Raw genomic sequence first — 20,245 nt, forward strand, 5'->3', positions numbered from 1 at the left:
TGTGTAGAACGTTAGGAAAAGGTGCTATGGAAAGAGAAATAGGGAATGCAGAGGGTAGTGTGTCCCTTTTATACAGAGAAGACCTTACTGAAAAGGTGACTTTATAGTAAAAAATTGAAAGAGATGAAGGACTCAAATGATGGAGATCAAAGAAAAAGAATGGGTAGAGAAACAACAAGCACAAAGGCCCTGTGGTGGAAAGAAATGCAACGAAGTCAGTGAGGCTGGAGAGAAGGAGAAAAGATTAAAAAAGTAAAGTGAAAGAGGGGCATTTAAAGCCATTGTACACTTATAGCAGCTTCAAATTGTTTTTGAAGCAAGATAGAATAAACATTGATTATAATGACAAACACATGGCAAGCAACAGGATATTGGAGTATATGAGGAAGCCATTTGGTGTAAAACTGATTCAGCCTATCAGTTTTTTTTTCCAAAAGGGCCTGCCGTGGCCACTTAGCATGCATTGTATATCTGCTTTAAGCATTTGCTATATCCCAAAGACAAGAACAAATGGCCTTAAGATAAAGATGCAACTTCCCCCACTTTGGCATTTCCTTAAGGATAATCATCCCTCCATAGGCTAGGAATTGATTGCTGCACTCATCCCGTGACCACCCAGCTCCAGACAACTGACAGACTACCTGCTGTGTCCACTGAGACAGCAGACCTACTACCTGCTCTGTCCATCAATCACTGTGCTAACAAAGCAATCTAGTGACTGTTTTAAAAAGCGCATTTCAATCATATGTGATACATGCTCTTTGATGATATAGAACCACTCTGTACACCCCCACTTCTTTGGTGCCCTTCCTTCCTCGGGGAAGGAAGGACCCGGGATAAACTAGTCCTCAGATCTGGCTCATAGTAAACTCACCCCAATTCTCATTTATAGATTGGTTATGGATTATGTTTGTCGACAATAATATAGTAAGTATAAACATTGTAGACAATAAGAATGCTCTAATCATTTAACAGGAAAATAAAGACTTTAATTCTACAAATTATGTATCCTTTAATTCACCTTTATGTTTATACAAGTTCTCTATTCCTTATTGCATGAACTAGTTATGCACTGCAGTGCCAAGTTCTTTATAAAGTGAATCTTTCTTTGCAGTTATTTCCCATTATTACATCAGAGATGTGTTCCTTTCCTTTCTAGCAAAACAACAATAATGAATCTCCCAGAAGAAGCTGAAACCTCTGTCTCACTCCACTTCAGCCACACTGGCCCCTTTGTTAGAATACCTGTCAAAGCCTACTCAAAGTCCCAAACCTAATCATTCATTTTGCTCTTGGTATTTTCTCAACTCTGCAAGACTCTCTCTATTTATCAAATCCATGAAGATGTGCCCTATATCCTGGGATTTACTTTTGATAGTTCATAGGAGGAAGTGTTGAGTTTAGGCTACAGTGATCAGAGAAAGTTGTTCTGGATCCATCACCATCACCACCCTTGGTGTTATTTAAATGTCAGGTTAGGAGCTTAATCTGGCGGCAGCATACAGGAACAAATGAGAGGGGCACAAGAGAACTGGAGGCCTCTGAAGTAGATCAGTCTTGATTAAATAAGAGTTTTAAAGGAAAGTGGTGGTGGGAGGAAGATGTTAGGGACGCATGCAGAACAGTATGATCTGTCACAGAGGGAGGGAAGTATGGAGGATTGGGAGCTGTCTCAGACCTGGTGATTTTGTCCTGGGGGCAGCTGGAGATATGGGACCAAAGTCAGGAGAGGGATCAGGACTAAAGGGATGAATCTGGAAGTCTCTATATGGAGGTGAAAGCTAAAACCTTACGGTACACTGGAAGTGCTAAAATGAGAAGGAGACAGGACCAGATAGATAGAGAGCTGAGCAAACTAAGTTTCCCAGAAGGAGCTAGAAGGCAGGTATTGGATGAAGCCAGGGTGTGCCTGGAGGGAAAGAAGCCAAGGACTGCTTGGATGTCAAGCTTCAACATGTGGCATCTGTCAGAAGGGAGTCAGAGAGTATTTATTTCAACAGCCTGGAACCTTATACACCAAACAGGTAATAACTTATGTCTGGGGCAGGGCTGGAATTCGGGTGAGGCATCCAAGGGGCAAAAGCTTAAATTTAAGATTTTGAGGCACCCCCAGGTGCCTCACTTGCCTTAACCTAGTCTTGGCCCTGGGGAGGAGAATGGAATGGGAGAAGCAATGAGGATAAAGACTTTCACCTTTTCCTCTGAACATTTCTGTGTTGCTTGACTCACTACAAAGACCACTGGGCTTGGTATTGTGTTTGCCCTGGCATGCCACTCTGGCTTTCTTGCACTCAGGCTTCAGGCTAGGTTTGGCTAATGGGAGACAGAGACAGTTTGCACGGTGACACAAGGACAGGAGGAGAGAGAACCCAGTATTTATTCCCTTTCCCCCTCAACACTGTACTTGTGGGTTCCTTTGTCCTGTTGGAAGCCCTTCTTTTGTGGCTCCAGCTCTCTGCCAGCTGATAACACCATTCCCTCTCTTTTGCCCCTTCAAGCCTACAGTCAGTAACCACCTTCTGCTGTTGCTGGGCTCTGGGTGCCCCACTGTATTTTGTTGGTTCCCTTAATCCTGCCCACATCTCTGTAAATACACTCTATTAAATTCTTACTGATTAAGCCTTTTTGGGTGTGCCATCTGTTTTTCTGATAGGATCCTGATTAAGACAATCATGTATTAATGTATTATGAAGGTTTAAAAAAATGTACAAAAAATACATACACAGGGAGAAAGGGCTGTTTGAGTTACAAAACAAAGGAACAAGTCATTGTAATGATCCTCAGCTTCTGCATCTGTAAAACACGTTTCTTGCGAAGATCAAACGAGACTATGTAAAATGCCTTAATAGGTGCGCAATAAATATTTCCTATTATTATTGTTAGTGTAACTAGCAAGAATATGGAAATTAAGAAATATGGGGGCCAGCCCGAGGCGGAGCAGTTAAGTTCGCTAACTCTGCTTGGGGGGCCCAGGGTTTCACCAGTTCCAATCCTGGGCGACGACATGGCACGGCTCGTGGAGCCAGGCTGAGGTGGCATCCCACATGCCACAACTAGAAGGACTCACAACTAAAAATATACAACTATGTACCAGGGGGCTTTGGGGAGAAAAAGGAAAAATAAAATCTTAAAAAAAAAAAAGAAATATCCCTCCCACTCTGCTGAGAATTAAATAAATTGGTTCATTCAGAAAAGGAAAAAGAGAAAGCAAGCAAGCCAAGGCAGTAAGGTTAGGGAAACTGAGTCCTGGACATGGAAAATGCTTCTCATTCCGTTTCCTGCATTCAAAGTATCTGTCTACGTCACAGCTTGCGCCGGCATACGAGAGGCGGGGACACGGAACTGACCGTATTTTCACAAACGTTAACCCAAGACATATTTGTGAGACTAAACCACCTGGGGTACAAACCTCTAAGTCTCCAAGGTCTAGGGCGGCGGCCGGGGCGGCGGCCAGGGCGGCCCCGCCCCCAGCGGGAGTGGGAGGGCGCGGCGGCCTCAGGTTACGCCTCTGCCCGCGGCGCACGCGGGTGACGTGAGCAGCGCGCCACGATTCGAGGACCTCAGAGGCCTGGACAACGATTCCACGTGCGTATCGCTGCCGCGCCGCCGGGATCCTACTGCTTGCCGCACCCCTTCGCCACCCACCCCAAGCCTGATCCTGGCCGCTTTTGTATCCTTACCAGGCCGAACTGCGACCACTTGGGGCCCTCGTGTCTGCGTCCATTCGTGCTATCTCGCGCGAGTTCCACAGACGCCCGGCGGGGTGACCCCACGTAAACTCAGCCCCTCTTTCCCAGTTCATTCATTTAACCAACCAGAAAATCTCTCGATCTCCTAGTTTATGTCATGCTAGTCATTGGCAATACAGTCCTGATGTAGACAACCGTGTCCCCGCGCTCTTGGAGCTTCTGTTTCACTGGGAATGATAGACGAAAACCAAATGTGATAATTCCTGTGAAGGAATTATGGTATGGAGGACACCTGTGAGGGTCTAACTTTGGAAAGGGTGATCAGCACGGAGTGGGAAGCGCTGAGAAAGGGAGGAATCAAGACTGATCTGGCAGGAGCAGCATTTATGGAAATGAGGCCTGGCCTGAAAGGGTGACAGAGGCTGGTGAGTGATAGAGTCAAGAGTTTATTCAGTCAGTCGACAAGTTTTAGATTTTTTCCTTTTTAAGCCCCAGCTATTGTTCTAAGCCTTGGTAATCCAATGGAGATAAAACAGCTATAGTCCATGCCAACGTGGAAATTTTGTTCTAGTGGGGAAGGTAGAGGTAAAAATAAAATTTCAGATAGTGATAAGTACTATACCTTATAGAAAATTAAAATAGGGCCATGTGATAGGGCTACTTCAGAGCCATAGGTCAAGGAAGTCCTTTCCCAGAAGGTGAGTTTCACCTAAAATGTAAATAACAACAAAGAGCTAGCCACGCAAATATCGGGGTCAGAGAAGCGCCCTCCAGAATTGAGCTTGGCAAGTCAGAGGAATTAAAAAAAGCCATTGTGGTGGTACATCGTGGGTGAGGGGAGTGGCATGAGATAGAGTTGGACTGGTAGTCAGTGGCCAGACCAGGTAAGTCTGGGTACTGAGTTGGAAGGTTATACCATGTGTGATGAGAACCCATGATTTCATTTATGCTGGCCTGTGACAAGTGGATTGTGGTTGGGGCAGAGGTGGAATCAGGGCTACTTAGTCAGGAGGCCAATGCATTAGTCCAAGCTAGTGATGGTGTGACTTGAACTAGAGTGATGGTAGCAGAGGTGAAAGAATGTGGACAGACTTGGGATGTGTTTGGAAATAGATTTGCTGATAGATTGGGTATAGAGAGGCTCAGGGAAAGAATTAAGGTTGACTCCTGTGTTTTTGGCTTGAGCAACTGGTTGGATGATGGTGGTATTTACTGAGATGGGGAAGACTGAGAGAACAGCAGGTCTGGAGAAACGATAAATCAAAGTTTTCGTTTTGACCAAACCAGGCTATCATCTGTGTCTATGAGACATCCATGTGGAGATGTTATGTAAGCATTTGAATGTACTAGTTTGAAGGTTCAAGGAGAATCAGGATTGAATAAAGTTATGGAGTCTGCTGGCAGATAGTAACTCGAATAATATGAAATTACCATTTTTGGTCAAAATGGTTGAATGCTGTCAACTTCGTTGATTCAGTCTATTGGATGGTATTTAAAGCCACAGGTCTGAATGAAGTCCCTTAGGAAGAGCATGTAGAGAGAAGAGAACAAAGGACAGAGCCCTGGGCACCCAACATTTAGAGGTAGAGCGGAAGAGTAGGAACCAGCACAGGTGACTGAGAAGGAGCAACCAGAAGATAGAGGAGTATCAGGAGAGTATTCTCATTTGACTTTACCAGCCAGGCCCTGTCCAGCTCATGCCGCAGGTTTATGCTTAGATGCCGGTTCTCCCACGAAGTCTTTCCAGACTCCTATAGTGCTAGGTTGATACCCACAGTCCCTTGGCCTTAACCACACTTGACTGGAAATGTCTGGGTACTTACTTGTCTCCCTCAATAAAATGTAAGCTCTCTGAGGGCAGAAATGCTTTCTATCTTGTTCACAGCTGTGTTCCTAAGACCTTATCTGGGGCCCAGCAAAGTGCAGGCGCTCAAGGAAAACATGTCAAAGATGCACCTGTACATCCCGATTCCACATTTTACAGGATTAGTTAACACCACCCCCCCAAGGTTACATTTTTCGGGTTACCTTGTCTCTCTGAACGCCCCTATGACTTTGCCCCACCCCATCCCTAATGCCTTCAAAGCCTCATCTGTCCTTGAAACTTGAAGTCTGTTCAACAGATAGGCTATACTTAATATAATTTTTTAGGAACCCGGCTCATCTCTCCAGCAAGGGACACTTGCAGAGATGTCCTCAGTCCTTCACTTCTATGTCCGTCCCTCTGGCCATGAGGGGGCAGCCTCTGGACACACTCGAAGGAAGCTGCAGGGGAAACTACCAGAGCTGCAGAGCATCACGACTGAGCTGTGCTACAACGTGAACTGGACAGGTTGGGCCAGGTATTGGATTCTTGGGGGAGGTACCCCAGGGCCAGGGGCAGTGGATCAAGGTGTCCTTACCCTGTCTCCCTGCAGCGGAGTCCCTCCCAAGCGCTGAGGAGATGAAGAAGCTGATGTGGTTATTTGGCTGCCCCTTGTTATTGGATGATGTTGCTCAGGAGTCCTGGCTCCTTCCTGGCTCCAGTGACCTGCTTCTGGAGGTTGGGCCCAGGCAAGTGTCAGCCTGGCGCAACTCTTTCCATGTTCCGAGGCATATCATCCCTTCCACACACACCCCTCACCCCCTCCACTCTCATTCCTCTTCTTCCTCCTCTTGTGATCCTTGGGGGATTTGCTTTTCCTTCATCCTACTCCCTGCCTAGAAAGCTATGTACACCCCTTCCCTATTTGGGAAGATGTCTTTGAAGACTGAACTAGCTCCCAGGTATGTTCTGGAAGTAAGACAGATTGTATTCTGAGAAGGTGAAATCAAAGCATTTTGATGCTAGAAGGACAGGTATTATTTGATTTGAACGACCCTTGAAAGCAGGTTTCTTCATGCCCAGATCTGAGGCTGGAGGCCAATGGTGAGGTGGCTAGAGGTGAGAGGTTGGCTGGACAGTCGTGGGCAGGATCCACCTTCTCAGCTGGGGCTCTCAGGTCTTAACCATGTGGCCCACTCCTCAGGCTGAACTTCTCCACCCCAACGTCTACCAACATCGTGTCAGTGTGCTGGGCCGCTGGGCTGGGGGCTGTGGATCGTGTGGAGACTACCCGGCGCTACCTGCTCTCGGTGAGGTGGTGGGCAATCAGCGGTGGATCAGGAGGAAGTGGGCCAGAGATAAGAGATTAGGTCCTAAACAGGGTAATAATGGGGGAAATGGGGAGGAGCTCCTGGCTTTAGGCCTGCGCTGTTTGCAGGTTGTTCACTTCCTGGGACCACCTGGTCAAGGAGTGAATGGGACAGAAATCCAGCCTGTTCTCCCATTACTAATCTGTGCATCGTGACATTGACTCATACCTGGAAGGGACATCTTTTCTTAATCTAAACAAAGGTGCTATATAGGCTAGCAGTGGGCTGGCGCCGCGTGAGTTGGAGGACCGAGGGTACATCATTTTGTCTGTTCTTCAACTCCCCATCCCTTGCCCTCTGTGTCTCTGCCCTTAGTTTGCCCACCCCCCTTCAGCTGAGATGGAGGCCATTGCTGTGGCTACCCTGCATGACAGGATGATGGAGCAGCACTTCCCCCATCCTATCCAGAGCTTCTCCCTTGGGAGCATCCCAGTACCACTCAACGGCCCTATCAACATACTGACCGAGGGCCGGCCTGCCCTGGAGAAAGCCAACCAGGAACTAGGTAAGCAGGGCTCCCTGTGAGGAAGGCCCAGGCTAGGCTAGGAGGGGTGCTGAGACCTGGGATATGGTGACATGAGTCCCACTGTCAGCTCTTTCTGGGTTTGTCTCCTAGGTCTGGCTCTAGACTCCTGGGACCTAGATTTCTATACCAAGCGCTTCCAGGAGCTACAGCGGAACCCCAGCATCGTAGAGGCCTTCGACTTGGCTCAGTCCAACAGGTGGGGAGGGATGGAGACGTTCTGATGTCTGAGCCCATGGAGGTTGGAAGGGAAGGCCATAGGAACTAGCCTTCATGGCTCTCTCTTGGCTTAAGAGCCTCCCTGAGTCTGTTGAGCGCCTGGGATCCCCAGATGGCTGGTAGCCTACATTCAAATCTTGGTTTTATCTTTACTTTGAATCTGGACATTCACAGTGACACAGTGTTTGAAGATTATGACTTTATGGAATATATCTGGACATATTATCTAAATATGAGTTGGCTGTAACTCTGCTGTTAATGCTAGTAAGACATGGCAAGAGCTGGGACTGGGCCCAGTGGTGCAGCGGTTAAGTTTGCACGTTCTGCTTCGGCAGCCCGGGGTTTGCCAGTTTGGATCCCGGGTGCGGACATGGCACCGCTTGGCAAGCCATGCCGTGGCAGGCATCCCACATATAAAGTAGAGGAAGACGGGCATGGATGTTAGCTTAGGGCCAGTCTTCCTCAGCAAAAAAGAGGAGGATTGGCAGCAGATGTTAGCTCAGGACTAATCTTCCTCCAAAAAAAAAAAAAAAAAAAAGACATGGCAAGGGCTGAGAAATGACCCCATGTTTCTGCCCTGCCTTCCCCTCCCCGTGTCACCCCCTGCAGCGAGCATAGCCGACACTGGTTCTTCAAGGGCCGACTCCACGTGGATGGGCAGGAACTGGCACACTCACTGTTTGAGTCCATCATGAGCACCCAGGCCTCTTCAAACCCCAACAACATCCTCAAGTTCTGTGACAATAGCAGGTAGGCTGGGGTCACCTCAGGCTCAGGGGAGGGGAGGCCGGAGGCCCTGATGGGGTAAGCACAGATCCCAGAAAGGAAGCAAGGTCCCGAAAGGATGTGTCTACAGTGCAATCCAGGGGGAGGAGGTCCAATTCCTACGGCCTGAGGACCCCACACAGCCAAGCCGCTTCCAGCAACAGCAGGGGCTGAGACACGTGGTCTTCACAGCAGAGACACACAACTTCCCCACAGGTGAGCTGGGTCCCCGGGAGGGATAGGTGAGATCAGAGTAGGGTAGGGCGAAGGTCCCAGGCCCCCGGGTTGGGCCTGGGAAGAACAATCAGGTAGGCCAGTTGGCCTTATTTTCAATGAGCTAGTCAGAGCTGAGATTTGTCTCTTGAATACCTGTATCTCTCCCCGCTTTCTTCACAGGAGTAGCCCCCTTCAGCGGTGCAACCACAGGCACAGGGGGCCGTATCCGAGATGTCCAGTGCACAGGCCGCGGGGCCCACGTGGTAGCTGGCACTGCTGGCTATTGCTTTGGAAACCTGCACATCCCAGGTCCCATCTCTTTCTTCTCTACCATCTCTCCTTCCAGATTCCTTGTCTTGGCACGCACCGAACACTTTGATCTCTTAGGTCAAAGGGCCATCCTGGTTGCCTTTTCTTGAGAGGGAGGGCTCTAGAGTAGCTGACCTTTCACTGACCATGGTCATGAGGACTGTAGGCCAGGGGAGAGCCAGGTCACCACACTGGCTTTGCACACCGCAATTTTCTTTATAAACTAGCATCGTCTCAGCAAGAAAACAGGATATTGGGTCAGTCTTATGACCATCACCTGCCCCCAAAATCTAGTTTCTTAGAAAACCTTAAGAAGTGATCCCAAGTGTCAGAGGGGAGGCTGGTGTGGGAGCTGGGGAGCAAGACCAATACTTTATTGCAGGCTTTATGCTTTCCTAAAACAGAACTTCCCAAAATGAAATATTCCACCTACACAGGTGGTCCTTGGTGCTTAGACTCTTCCTGAAGGACTCTGGCTCCTCTGTCTTTCATCTTTACAGTGCATCCAACTTTCTCCTTCCCTGCCCAGGTTACACTCTGCCCTGGGAGGATCCGAGCTTCCAGTATCCTGGGAACTTTGCCCAGCCTCTGGAGGTTGCCATTGAGGCCAGTAATGGAGCTTCTGACTACGGCAACAAGTTTGGGGAACCAGTGCTGGCCGGTGAGGCTGGGGGGAGTAGGGGATAATGGACACCTAGTCCTGAGGTGGGGTGGGGTGTGTGACCGAGTGAGCGCTGCGGGCACTGAGTGACTGGACCCTATCCCCTCTCCTTGTGCTATTTGTGCTTCAGGCTTCGCCCGCTCCTTGGGCCTCCAGCTCCCAGACGGCCAGCGGCGTGAGTGGATCAAGCCCATCATGTTTAGTGGGGGCATTGGGTCCATGGAAGCTGAGCATGTGAGCAAGGAGCCCCCAGAGCCAGGTAAGAGCCTGCCGCCTTTCTCCAGATGCAGCCGGCTTTCTCCCTAGCACGTGGCACTTGCAGGAGGGGAATTTAAAGGACGCTTGAGTGGTTAGTTTTTAATCTCTGAGCTCATGTCTCTTCTCTCCAGTACAGGTTTCCAGGGCAGGACAGGTGGGGCGGTCTCAGTCTGTGCTGTTGCCGTGTCCTCCCTGGTTTACTTCCGCGTGGCAGGGGCCCACCCTGCTAAATCAAAGCAGCCACTGTTTCTTCAGCACCTGCCGTCTGCCAGCGGCTTTTATCTGCCAGCTCAGTTCAGTTGGGCAAACATTTACTGAGCCCCCGGAGCTGGGTACTATACTAGGTGCCATGGTGGAATCAAGATAAAGGCCAGGTTCCACTTACTGAATAGGTGACCCAGTCACATGATTCAGAATTTAAAAGGCAAGAAAGGTTATACAGCGAACACTCCTTCCTCTACTTCCCGCCACTCAGTTTCCCTCCTTAGAGATAACCGTTGTTAATCGGTTACTTTTGTACTCTACCAGAGGTATTTCCTGCATGTATCAACAGCCCCTTATGTATATTGGTCCCTTTTGAAAAATAACATACGTATACACTTCTTTTTTTTAATAACCACTTTATCGAGATGTAATTCATATGCCATAACGTTCACCCTTTTAAAATGTAAATGTATAAGTCAGTGGTTTTTAATACTACATTAAAAGTTGGGCGTTGATCACCACTAATTCCAGAACATTTTCCTCACCCCAGAGAGAAACCCCATCCCCATCAGCAGTCCGTCACCATCCCCCTCCTCTGGCAATCACTAATCTACTATGGATTTGCCTGTTCTGGACATTTCATATAAATAGAATCACGCAATATGTAGCTTTTTGGGGCTGGCTTCTTTCACTTAGCATAACGTCTTCAAGGTTCATCCCTTTTGTAGTATGTATTAGTACTTCATTCCTGTTTATGGTGGAGTAATATTCTATTATATAGACATATCACATTTTACTTATACATCAATAGATAAACATTTGAGTTGTTTCTACTTTTTGGCTATTATGGATAACGCTGCTATAAACATTTGTGTACGAGTTTTTCTATGTACCTATGTTCTCATTTCTCTTGGGTATGTAACTAGGAGTGGAATTGTTGGGTCACATGGTAACTATGCTCAACTTTTTGAAAAGCTGCCAGACTGTTTGCCAAAGCATCTGTGCCATTTTACATTCCCCCCAGCAGTGAATGAGGGTTCCAGTCTCTTCACCTCCTTGTCAACACTCCTTATTATCTGTCTCTTTGCTTATAGCCATTGTAGCGGTTATGAAGTAGGATCTCATTGTGGTTTTGATTTGCATTTCCCTGATGACTAATGATGTTGAGCATCTTTTCATATGGTTGTTGGCCATTTGTATATCTTCCTTGGAGAAATGTCTGTTTGGATCCTTTGCCCCTTTTTAAATTGGGTTATTTGTCTTTTTTCGTGGAGTTGCAAGACTTCTTTATATATTCTGGATACTAGACCCTTATCAGATAGATACATGGTTTGCAAATATTTTCTCCCATTCTTTAGATTGTCTTTTTACTTTCTTCGTGGTGTTCTCTGAAGCTCAAACATTTTTAATTTTGGTAAAGTCCAGTTTATCTATTTTTTTCTTTTGTTGCTTATGGTTTTGGTGTCATGACTAAGAAACCATTGCCTAAGCCAAGGTGACAAAGGTTTACTCGTATGTTTTCTTGTAATACTTTTGTAGCTTTTAGCTCTTACATTTAGGTCTCTGATACATTTTTAATTAATTATTTTTTTTTTTGGTGAAGTAGGGGTCCAACTTCATTCGTACACATGTGGCTATCCAGTTGTCCTAACACGACTTTTTGAAAAGACTATTCTTGTCCTATTGAATTGTCTTGGAACTCCTGTCAAAAATCACTTGTCCAGGGGCCAGCCCCATGGCCGAGTGGTTAAATTTGCGTGCTCCACTTCAGTGGCTCAGGGTTTTGCCAGTTCCAATCCTGGGCACGGACATGGCACTGCTCATCAAGCCATGCTGAGGCGGCATCCCACATGCCACCACTAGAAGGACCCACAACTAAAAATACACAACTATGTACTTGGGTCTTTGGGAAAAAAAAGGAAAAATAAAATCTTTAAAAAAAAAAAAAAGAAATCAATTGGCCATAAATGTATGGGTCCATTTATGGACTCACAGTTCTGTTCCATTGATCTATATACCATACTGTCCTTATGCTACTACCACACTGTCGTGATTATTGTGCATTTGAATTAAGTTTTAAAAACAGAGGGGCCAGCCCGGTAGTGCAGCGGTTAAGTTCGCAGGTTCCGCTTCTCAGCGGCCCGGGGTTCGCTGGTTCGGATCCCGGGTGCACACATGGCACCACTTGGCAAAAGCCATGCGGTGGTAGGCGTCCCACGTATAAAGTAGCGGAAAATGGGCATGGATGTTAGCTCAGGGCCAGTCTTCCTCAGCAAAAAGAGGAGGATTGGCAGTAGTTAGCTCAGGGCTATCTTCCTCCAAAATAAAAAAATAAAATAAAAGCAGAAAGTATGAGTCCTCCAGTTTTGTTCTTTTTCAAGATTCTTTTGGCTGTTCTAGGTCTCTCACGTTTGCATACAAATTTTAGGATCAGCTGATCACTTTCTGCAAAAAAGACATCTGAGATTTTTTTTTTCCAAAGACTTTTTTATTTTTCCTTTTTCTCCCCAAAGCCCCCCGGTACATAGTTGTGTATTCTTCGTTGTGGGTTCTTCTAGTTGTGGCATGTGGGACGCTGCCTCAGCGTGGTCTGATGAGCAGTGCCATGTCCGCGCCCAGGATTCGAACCAACGAAACACTGGGCCGCCTGCAGCGGAGCGCGCAAACTTAACCACTCGGCCACGGGGCCAGCCCCCCCACATCTGAGATTTTGATAGGGATTGCATTGACTCTGCAGATCATTTTGGGGAGTGCTGCCATCATAACAGTGTTAAGTCTTTCAATCTATGAACATGGGGTCTCTTACCATTTGTTTAGGTCTTCTAAGATGTCTTGTGGTTTTCTGTGTAGTTTTCTTGCACTTATATTGTTAAATTTATTCCCTTTTATTTCTTTTTGATGCTATTGTAAACGGTATGCATACTTCTCTACCTTACTTTGTTCACTTAGTAATCTATCTTGGAGATCATTTCGTATTGATGAAATCATGTTAGTTATGTGCTGCATAACAACGGACCACATATAGGACAGTGGTCCCATAAGATTAGTACCATACAGCCTAGGTGTGTAGTGTGCTATACCATCTATGTTTGTGTGAGTAGACGCTGATGTTTGCACAGTGACGAAGTTGCCTAACAACACGTTTCTCAGAATGCACCCCTGTCATTAGGTGGCTCATCACTGTACTTCATTATATTCATATGTAATTCTCTTTTGTGGTGGCGTAGTGTTCATTATATGGCTGTACCATAATTTATTTCATCAGTTCTCTGTTGTTAGCATTTAGGTTATTTCCTATTTTTGGTAATATAAATAATGCTTCAGTAATTTTGTACATAGGTCATTTTGTACCTGTGCAGATAAATCTGGAGAATAAATTCCTCAAAGTGTATTTACTCAATCAAAGAATATATGTATTTGTAATTTCGCTTGCTCTCCCCTAATATCAGCTTCCCTTCGTCTCACACTTCTTCAGTGGCTTTCCCTGTGTTCTGATTCTGCCCTCCTTCCTGGCAGGCATGGATGTTGCAAAGGTTGGGGGTCCTGTCTACAGGATTGGAGTTGGAGGTGGAGCTGCTTCGTCTGTGCAGGTAAGTGGGGACATCTGCACATGCAGACGCCATGATACTGCCAGGCCCCGTGCGTGGGTCAGGTATGAGCTCCCAATCTCCCTGAGCTGAGCTATGCCATATGTTCCTCCAGGTGCAGGGAGACAACGCCAGTGACCTGGACTTTGGGGCTGTGCAACGGGGAGACCCAGAGATGGAACAGAAGATGAACCGTGTGATCCGGGCTTGTGTGGAGGCCCCCATGGGAAACCCCATCTGCAGCCTCCATGACCAGGGTGCTGGTGGCAATGGTGAGAGAAGGGGTTGGGACAAGGAACTGGACCTACCTGGTCTCCTGCCAGGTTTGGTTTAGGGAGAGGTATCAAGGGTCCACAGCCGCCCACCCAGCTCTGGGTCCCAGACTCCACCCCCTGTACATTCTGGACAGGCTCAGGGTTGGGGTGATAGGAGCCTGCTCCCATGGGGTGGTTGTTGGTGAGGGTGCAGCAGCGATTCAAGCAGGGAGACACAGAATCAGGGGCTCCTTTGGAGGCTGAGGATTGCCCTTTGTTTGCCTGGTGTTGATCATGGTCAGATCACCACCTCTCCCGGCAACCCTCTCACCAGGCAACGTCCTGAAGGAGCTGAGTGACCCCGCGGGAGCCGTCATTTACACCAGCCGCTTCCAGGTAGGTCTCATCCCCTGAATTCTGGCTATCTCCCAACCCCTGCCAGACATAGCTGGCCCCACCCATCTTCCCCCACTCCCAGCAAGAACATGAAACTTGGGAGCACCCACTGACCCTTCTCCTTCCTCCTTCCCCGTGGATGTGCAGCTCGGGGATCCGACCCTGAACGCCCTGGAAATCTGGGGGGCTGAGTACCAGGAGTCGAATGCACTTTTGCTGAGGCCCCCCCACCGGGACTTCCTCAGTCGTGTCAGCACCCGGGAACGCTGCCCAGCTTGCTTTGTGGGCACCATCACTGGAGACAGGAGAGTGAGTTGGCCCGGGGAGTCGGCAGCAGACCCTGGATGGGCCTGAGCTTCTTGTGTACAGGCTGGAGGGAGAGCTGTCAAGGGAAAGAGATGAGAGGAGGATGGGAGATGGCGGCACACATGTGTGGCCTCACTAGGACTCACTAGGGGAAGCCAAACAGGTGGAAAGAACATTTCTGCCCTGCTTTCTAGAAGTGTTTCCTATTGGTATTCACAGTCTCATTCCCTCTGGGCGGTGTCCCTGTGGTCTGTAGATAGTGCTGGTGGATGATCGGCAGTGTCCTGTGGAGAGAGATGGCCAGGGGGATGCCCCTCCAACCCCACCAACCCCTGTGGACCTGGAGCTGGATTGGGTGCTGGGCAAGATGCCTCGGAAGGTATGTGGGGGTGGGAGGGAAGGCTGGTTCCTCCCTTCTCTGGCCCAGCTCTTCAGACACCCTCTACCCTGGGTGTGCTCAGTCCCCTGAGTCCCCAGCCCTCCCTTGGCCTCACATCCTCATCACCATCTGTGTTGCAGGAGTTCTTCCTCCAGAGGAATCTCCCGGTGCTGCAGCCTCTGGCCTTGCCCCCGGGGCTGAGCGTGCGCCAGGCTCTGGAGCGGGTCCTGAGGCTGCCTGCCGTGGCCAGCAAGCGCTACCTCACCAACAAGGTCCTCCCTGCACCCCTGCTCTGCCCCCTCAGCCCTCTGCCCCCTTCCCTCTGCTCACCTACCCCTGGCCTCCCGCTCTTGGGGACTGTTGTGGGGGTTCACCAGGCCCAAGGGAGAAGTGGCAGGGGCAGAACAACCACCTTGATGGCCTGGTCCCTGCTGCCCACTCTCTGAGTCTTGTTTTTATGTTCCCGGTGAGCCAGACCTCCTACTGCCCTGGTGTCCCTGTCCCTTGGCTTCTTACCAACCCCACCTGGTTCTGCAGGTGGACCGCTCTGTGGGTGGCCTGGTGGCGCAGCAGCAGTGTGTTGGGCCCCTGCATACCCCTCTGGCAGACGTGGCGGTCGTGGCACTGAGTCACCAGGAGCTCATAGGGGCCGCCACAGCCCTGGGAGAGCAGCCAGTTAAGAGCCTATTGGACCCCAAGGTCGCTGCCCGGCTGGCCGTGGCCGAAGCCCTCACCAACCTGGTGTTCGCTCTGGTCACTGACCTCCGGGTGAGTCCCCTGCAGCTTCTTCCCTGGAGCCCCAGGCCTTTGGGACATGTCCACATCCACCATTTACTTACCCCTCCTGCCCTTCGTGCTTGTGACCCCCAGCCCCTCTGCCTGTACCCTGGACTCTGCACATCTCTCTTCTTTCTCTAATACTGAGTCTCCACCACCTCCCAGGATGTGAAGTGCAGTGGGAACTGGATGTGGGCAGCCAAGCTCCCAGGAGAGGGTGCAGCTCTGGCTGACGCCTGTGAGGCCATGGTGGCAGTGATGGTGGCCCTGGGTGTGGCAGTTGATGGTGGCAAGGACTCTCTCAGCATGGCTGCCCGGGTTGGCTCTGAGACCGTGCGGGCTCCTGGTGAGGTCTGGGGGCCACAGGGAGAGGGGCAGGACCTGCAGGGCTGGGCTGGTGCCCTACTCTCTTACACCTTGCTCCTCAGGATCTCTGGTCATCTCAGCCTATGCTGTCTGTCCAGACATTACAGCCACTGTGACCCCAGACCTCAAGTGTCCTGGAGGGAGAGGTATGAGTTTCTCCTCCAAAACCCCCCACTGCATTGTGTATGCAGAGCCAGGTCCTTTGTTTGGGGTCTGCTTTGTGGGTGCTGGCCCCCTCATCTGGGCACTGGGGCTGTGGTACTTTCTGGGACTTGTGGTCTGGGTATCTTGCCACATGCTGGGAACTTCAGTGCTCCTGAGCATTCATCTCCCCTCACCCCTTCCCTGTCTCCCCAGGCCATCTGCTCTATGTCCCCCTGAGTCCTGGGCACCACCGGCTGGGGGGTACAGCTCTGGCCCAGTGCTTCTCCCAGATTGGTGAGCAGCCTCCCGATCTGGACCTTCCGGAGAACTTGGTGCGTGCCTTCAGCATCACCCAGGGGCTGCTAAAAGGTGAGTGAGGCCCTGGGGCAGACGGCGCTTGTGGCTGACATGTGGCAGGCATTCTCCAGCTGAGCATGTGAGGGTGGGGCAGGAGGGACTGGCTGCCCTTCTCTCAGTTCTCTGAATGTGCCCATATTCTCACACACACTACTGACTCTCCAGAAGAGGGGCGGGGCCACCAGGTTTGGGCCCCGAGGTTGTTGAGCTTTTTTCTCCTTCCTCCAGATCGCCTCCTCTGCTCAGGCCATGATGTCAGCGACGGGGGTCTCATCACCTGCCTGCTAGAGATGGCCTTTGCTGGGAATTGTGGGATAGAGGCAGATGTACCTGCCCCTGGGGTCAATGGTGAGGAGCCCAGGGTCTAGACTTGGGCCTGGGCTGCCTGCCCCACCCTGCAGGCCCCATGTCCTGTTAAAGAACGGAGTGTCCCCAACCCCTTTTCCCCTGAGACCCTTGCTGTCTGCTCTGACTGCTGAGCAAGATGACACCCACTGTTCCTGACTGCACCCCTCTGAAACCTTCACACACCCTGAGGCCACATCCTTGGTCCCACTCTCCCAGGCCTCACCCCACCCGTGATCCCTGCCTCCACTCCCTCAACCCTCGGCCATACTCTCCTGACTCCAACCTCTGAGTCCCTGGCAGTATTCTAGTCACCCTGATGCCCACATTGCTCTCCTAGCGCTGCCTGTGCTGTTTGCCGAGGAGCCAGGCCTGGTGCTGGAGGTGCAGGAGCCAGACGTGGCTCAAGTGCTGAAGCGTTACCAGGATGCAGGCCTCCACTGCCTGGAGCTGGGCCACACGGGCGATGCCGGGCCCCACGCCGTGGTGAGGAAGTGAAGAACAGGCTGAGCTTCACCTCTGCCAGCCTTGGAGGGGGCCCAGCTTGGGTGTCCTTACTCTTGGCCCTGATAGATTTGCGCCTCTCTCTAGGTCCGGGTGTCAGTGAATGGGGCTGTGGTTCTGGAGGAGCCTGTTGGGCAGCTGCGAGCCCTCTGGGAAGAGACGAGTTTCCAGCTGGACCGGCTGCAGGCAGAGCCGAGCTGTGTGGCCGAGGAAGAACAGGGGCTGAGGGAGCGGACAGGGCCCAGCTACTGCCTGCCCCCCACCTTTCCCAAAGCTTCCGTGCCCCGCGAGCCTGGTGAGGGAATGTGCACAGAAGCTTGGCTTCCTGGGCACTTTGGGCCGGGATGCCCAGGCCTGCCCTGGAAAAGGTGTCTAGGGGGTTGGGATGGAGCAGTAGCCCTCTGGCGCAGAGACACTCCTTCTTCTCCCCGCAGGAGGTCCCACCCCCCGAGTCGCCATCATGCGAGAGGAGGGCAGTAACGGAGACCGGGAGATGGCTGATGCCTTCCACTTGGCTGGGTTTGAGGTGAGCAGGGTGGCTGGCAGAGCTGGGGCTGGGCCTTGGGCTATTTGTCCTCTGACACTTCCCCTCCCCACCCTGCCAGGTGTGGGATGTGACCATGCAGGACCTCTGTTCTGGGGCAATCGGGCTGGACACATTCCGCGGCATAGCCTTCGTGGGTGGCTTCAGCTTCGCAGATGTCCTGGGCTCTGCCAAAGGTGGGTGTGCAGGCTTCTGCCCACTGCCACCCTCACACATTCCTGAAGAGGTGCCTTAGCTCCCTTCTTCCTTGACTGAGAATTGGCGTCTCACCTCCACAAGGCCGGGGGAGAGGGAGTGCTTTCATTCTGGGCCAGATGCCAACAGAAGGCCTCCTGCAGGGAACTTAAATGAGGCAGGTGACTGTGTGGCACTCTGCCAACCTGGAGGGGACATGCCCTTTCTAAAGGGGTAGCTGCTACTCAACTCCAACAGATTGTCCTGTTGCAAAGCTGGCTTAGCATGGCCAGGTCTTTCTGGTTTTCAAGAGAAGCCAAAAATCCAGATTTTTATATGAAATCCTATGTTTAAATGTTAGGCAACTAAGTAAAAATTTTGAAAATGTGCTGCTGGCCAAGCAAAAAACTTATTATGGGGCCATTTCCTGGCCCAGGTGTTGATAACATCTGATTTAAGCAGATAAACCCATTTCTTTCTTCGAATTTTCCCAAGCTCTGCAGGGCAGTGCAGTCCTGGGGGAGTGTAACAGTGCCTGCGGGATGGCAGAGCAGCCAACTCCTTCATTCCAGGTCTCACCCCAACTTCCCTGTTCCCTCCTAGGGTGGGCGGCTGCGGTGACCTTTCATCCACAGGCCGGGGCTGAGCTGAGGCGCTTCCGGAAGCGGCCAGACACCTTTAGCCTGGGCGTGTGTAACGGCTGTCAGCTGCTGGCTCTGCTGGGCTGGGTGGGAGGCAATCCCAATGAGGAGGCAGGGGAGATGGGCCTTGACTCCTGGCCAGCCCAGCCCGGCCTCCTGCTGCGCCACAACCTGTCTGGGCGTTATGAGTCTCGCTGGGCCAGTGTGCGCGTGGGGCCTGGGCCGGCCCTGATGCTGCGAGGGATGGAGGGAGCCGTGCTGCCTGTGTGGAGCGCCCATGGAGAAGGTCAGGCTCTGGAGAGGCAGCGGGGAGGGTCTGAGGGCGGGGGTGGGTGGAGGGCATGAAGGAACTTTGCTCTCATTCCCCTTCTTCCCTCCCAGGTTACATGGCATTTTCTTCTCCGGAACTGCAAGCCCAGATTGAGGCCAAGGGCTTGGCTCCACTGCACTGGGCAGACGATGACGGGAACCCCACAGAACAGTACCCTCTGAATCCCAATGGGTCCCCAGGGGGCGTGGCTGGCCTCTGCTCCCTTGATGGCCGCCACCTGGCTCTCATGCCTCACCCTGAGCGGTCTGTGAGACCTTGGCAATGGGCATGGCGACCCCCACCATTTGACACTCTGACCACCTCCCCCTGGCTCCAGCTCTTCATCAATGCCCGAGAGTGGACCCGGGAAGGAGGCTGCTGAGCAGGCCAGGGAGGCTCACCTGGGCCTCATGCTTTGTCCCCAGTGTGTCTGCTGCCCTCTCCCTCGCCTCATGTTACTTCCAAATGTGTCTTGGACAGACAAGAACCAAAAAACCTCAGCTAATTTTATTAATCTGCCCGCTTATTTTCTATTTTTTTTATTGAGGTCATATTGGTTTATAACATTGTATAAAGGTCAAGTGTACATTATTATATTTCAGTTTCTGTATAAACTGCATCGTTTTCACCACCAAGTCTAGTTTTTATCTGTCACCATACGTATCTGCACCTTTATCCCTTTTGCCCTCCCCCCACCCCCTTCCCCTCTGGTAACCAATCTATTCTCCTTATCTATGTGTTTGTTTATCTTCCACATATGAGTGAAATCATACGCTATTTGTCTTTGTCTGAGTTATTTCGCTTAACAATCTGCCCACTTTTTTATTGTTAATCTTATGCCATTGGATCTGTTTTCTGTTCTGCTGCTGCAACATGTTTTGTCCTTCATGAGCCCAGAAAGCAGCCTGTGTTTCGGAGAACAGGCTGCAGTGGAAAATTAGGATGCGGGGGGAGGAGAGGCTTGCATTGCCCCGCTTCACCTCACCCAGCGGCCACCACATCGTGCCTCGGGTCACTCATTTGGGCTTAGAGGCATATTTTCTGCCCCCTTCCTCATCATTAGGTTTTAGGGAATGGGGAATAGAAAAGTGTGCAAGTCAGGACTTCAGCATTCTCATGTGGAAAACAGCAGAAGCTTTCCAG

The 20,245-nt window shown here is 50.6% G+C and overlaps 1 protein-coding gene across 2 annotated transcripts; it reads left to right on the forward strand.

The window, feature by feature from the left end:
- The first annotated feature begins 3,348 nt into the window (after positions 1 to 3,348).
- PFAS (phosphoribosylformylglycinamidine synthase) lies at positions 3,349 to 19,737 on the forward strand. Of its 2 annotated transcripts, none has more exons than XM_070563287.1 (28): positions 3,349 to 3,585; positions 5,841 to 6,021; positions 6,107 to 6,242; positions 6,698 to 6,803; positions 7,179 to 7,368; positions 7,480 to 7,585; positions 8,215 to 8,355; positions 8,462 to 8,586; positions 8,767 to 8,895; positions 9,425 to 9,556; positions 9,687 to 9,815; positions 13,535 to 13,608; positions 13,721 to 13,877; positions 14,194 to 14,255; positions 14,403 to 14,564; positions 14,818 to 14,940; positions 15,081 to 15,212; positions 15,478 to 15,708; positions 15,883 to 16,063; positions 16,146 to 16,229; positions 16,441 to 16,596; positions 16,813 to 16,932; positions 17,270 to 17,415; positions 17,521 to 17,728; positions 17,868 to 17,959; positions 18,039 to 18,153; positions 18,755 to 19,078; positions 19,174 to 19,737. In XM_070563287.1, exons 2-28 carry the CDS (start codon positions 5,880 to 5,882, stop codon positions 19,482 to 19,484), a joined length of 4,014 nt encoding a protein of 1,337 aa, XP_070419388.1. In that variant the 5' UTR covers positions 3,349 to 3,585; positions 5,841 to 5,879; the 3' UTR covers positions 19,485 to 19,737. The 2 variants fall into 2 exon arrangements, with proteins under 2 accessions (XP_070419388.1, XP_070419390.1); XM_070563289.1 differs by having other exon boundaries at positions 3,547 to 4,114.
- The last annotated feature ends 508 nt before the right edge of the window (positions 19,738 to 20,245 follow it).

The sequence above is a fragment of the Equus przewalskii genome, chromosome 10 (genome assembly GCF_037783145.1).
Source record: "Equus przewalskii isolate Varuska chromosome 10, EquPr2, whole genome shotgun sequence".
Taxonomy (NCBI): Eukaryota; Metazoa; Chordata; class Mammalia; order Perissodactyla; family Equidae; genus Equus; species Equus przewalskii.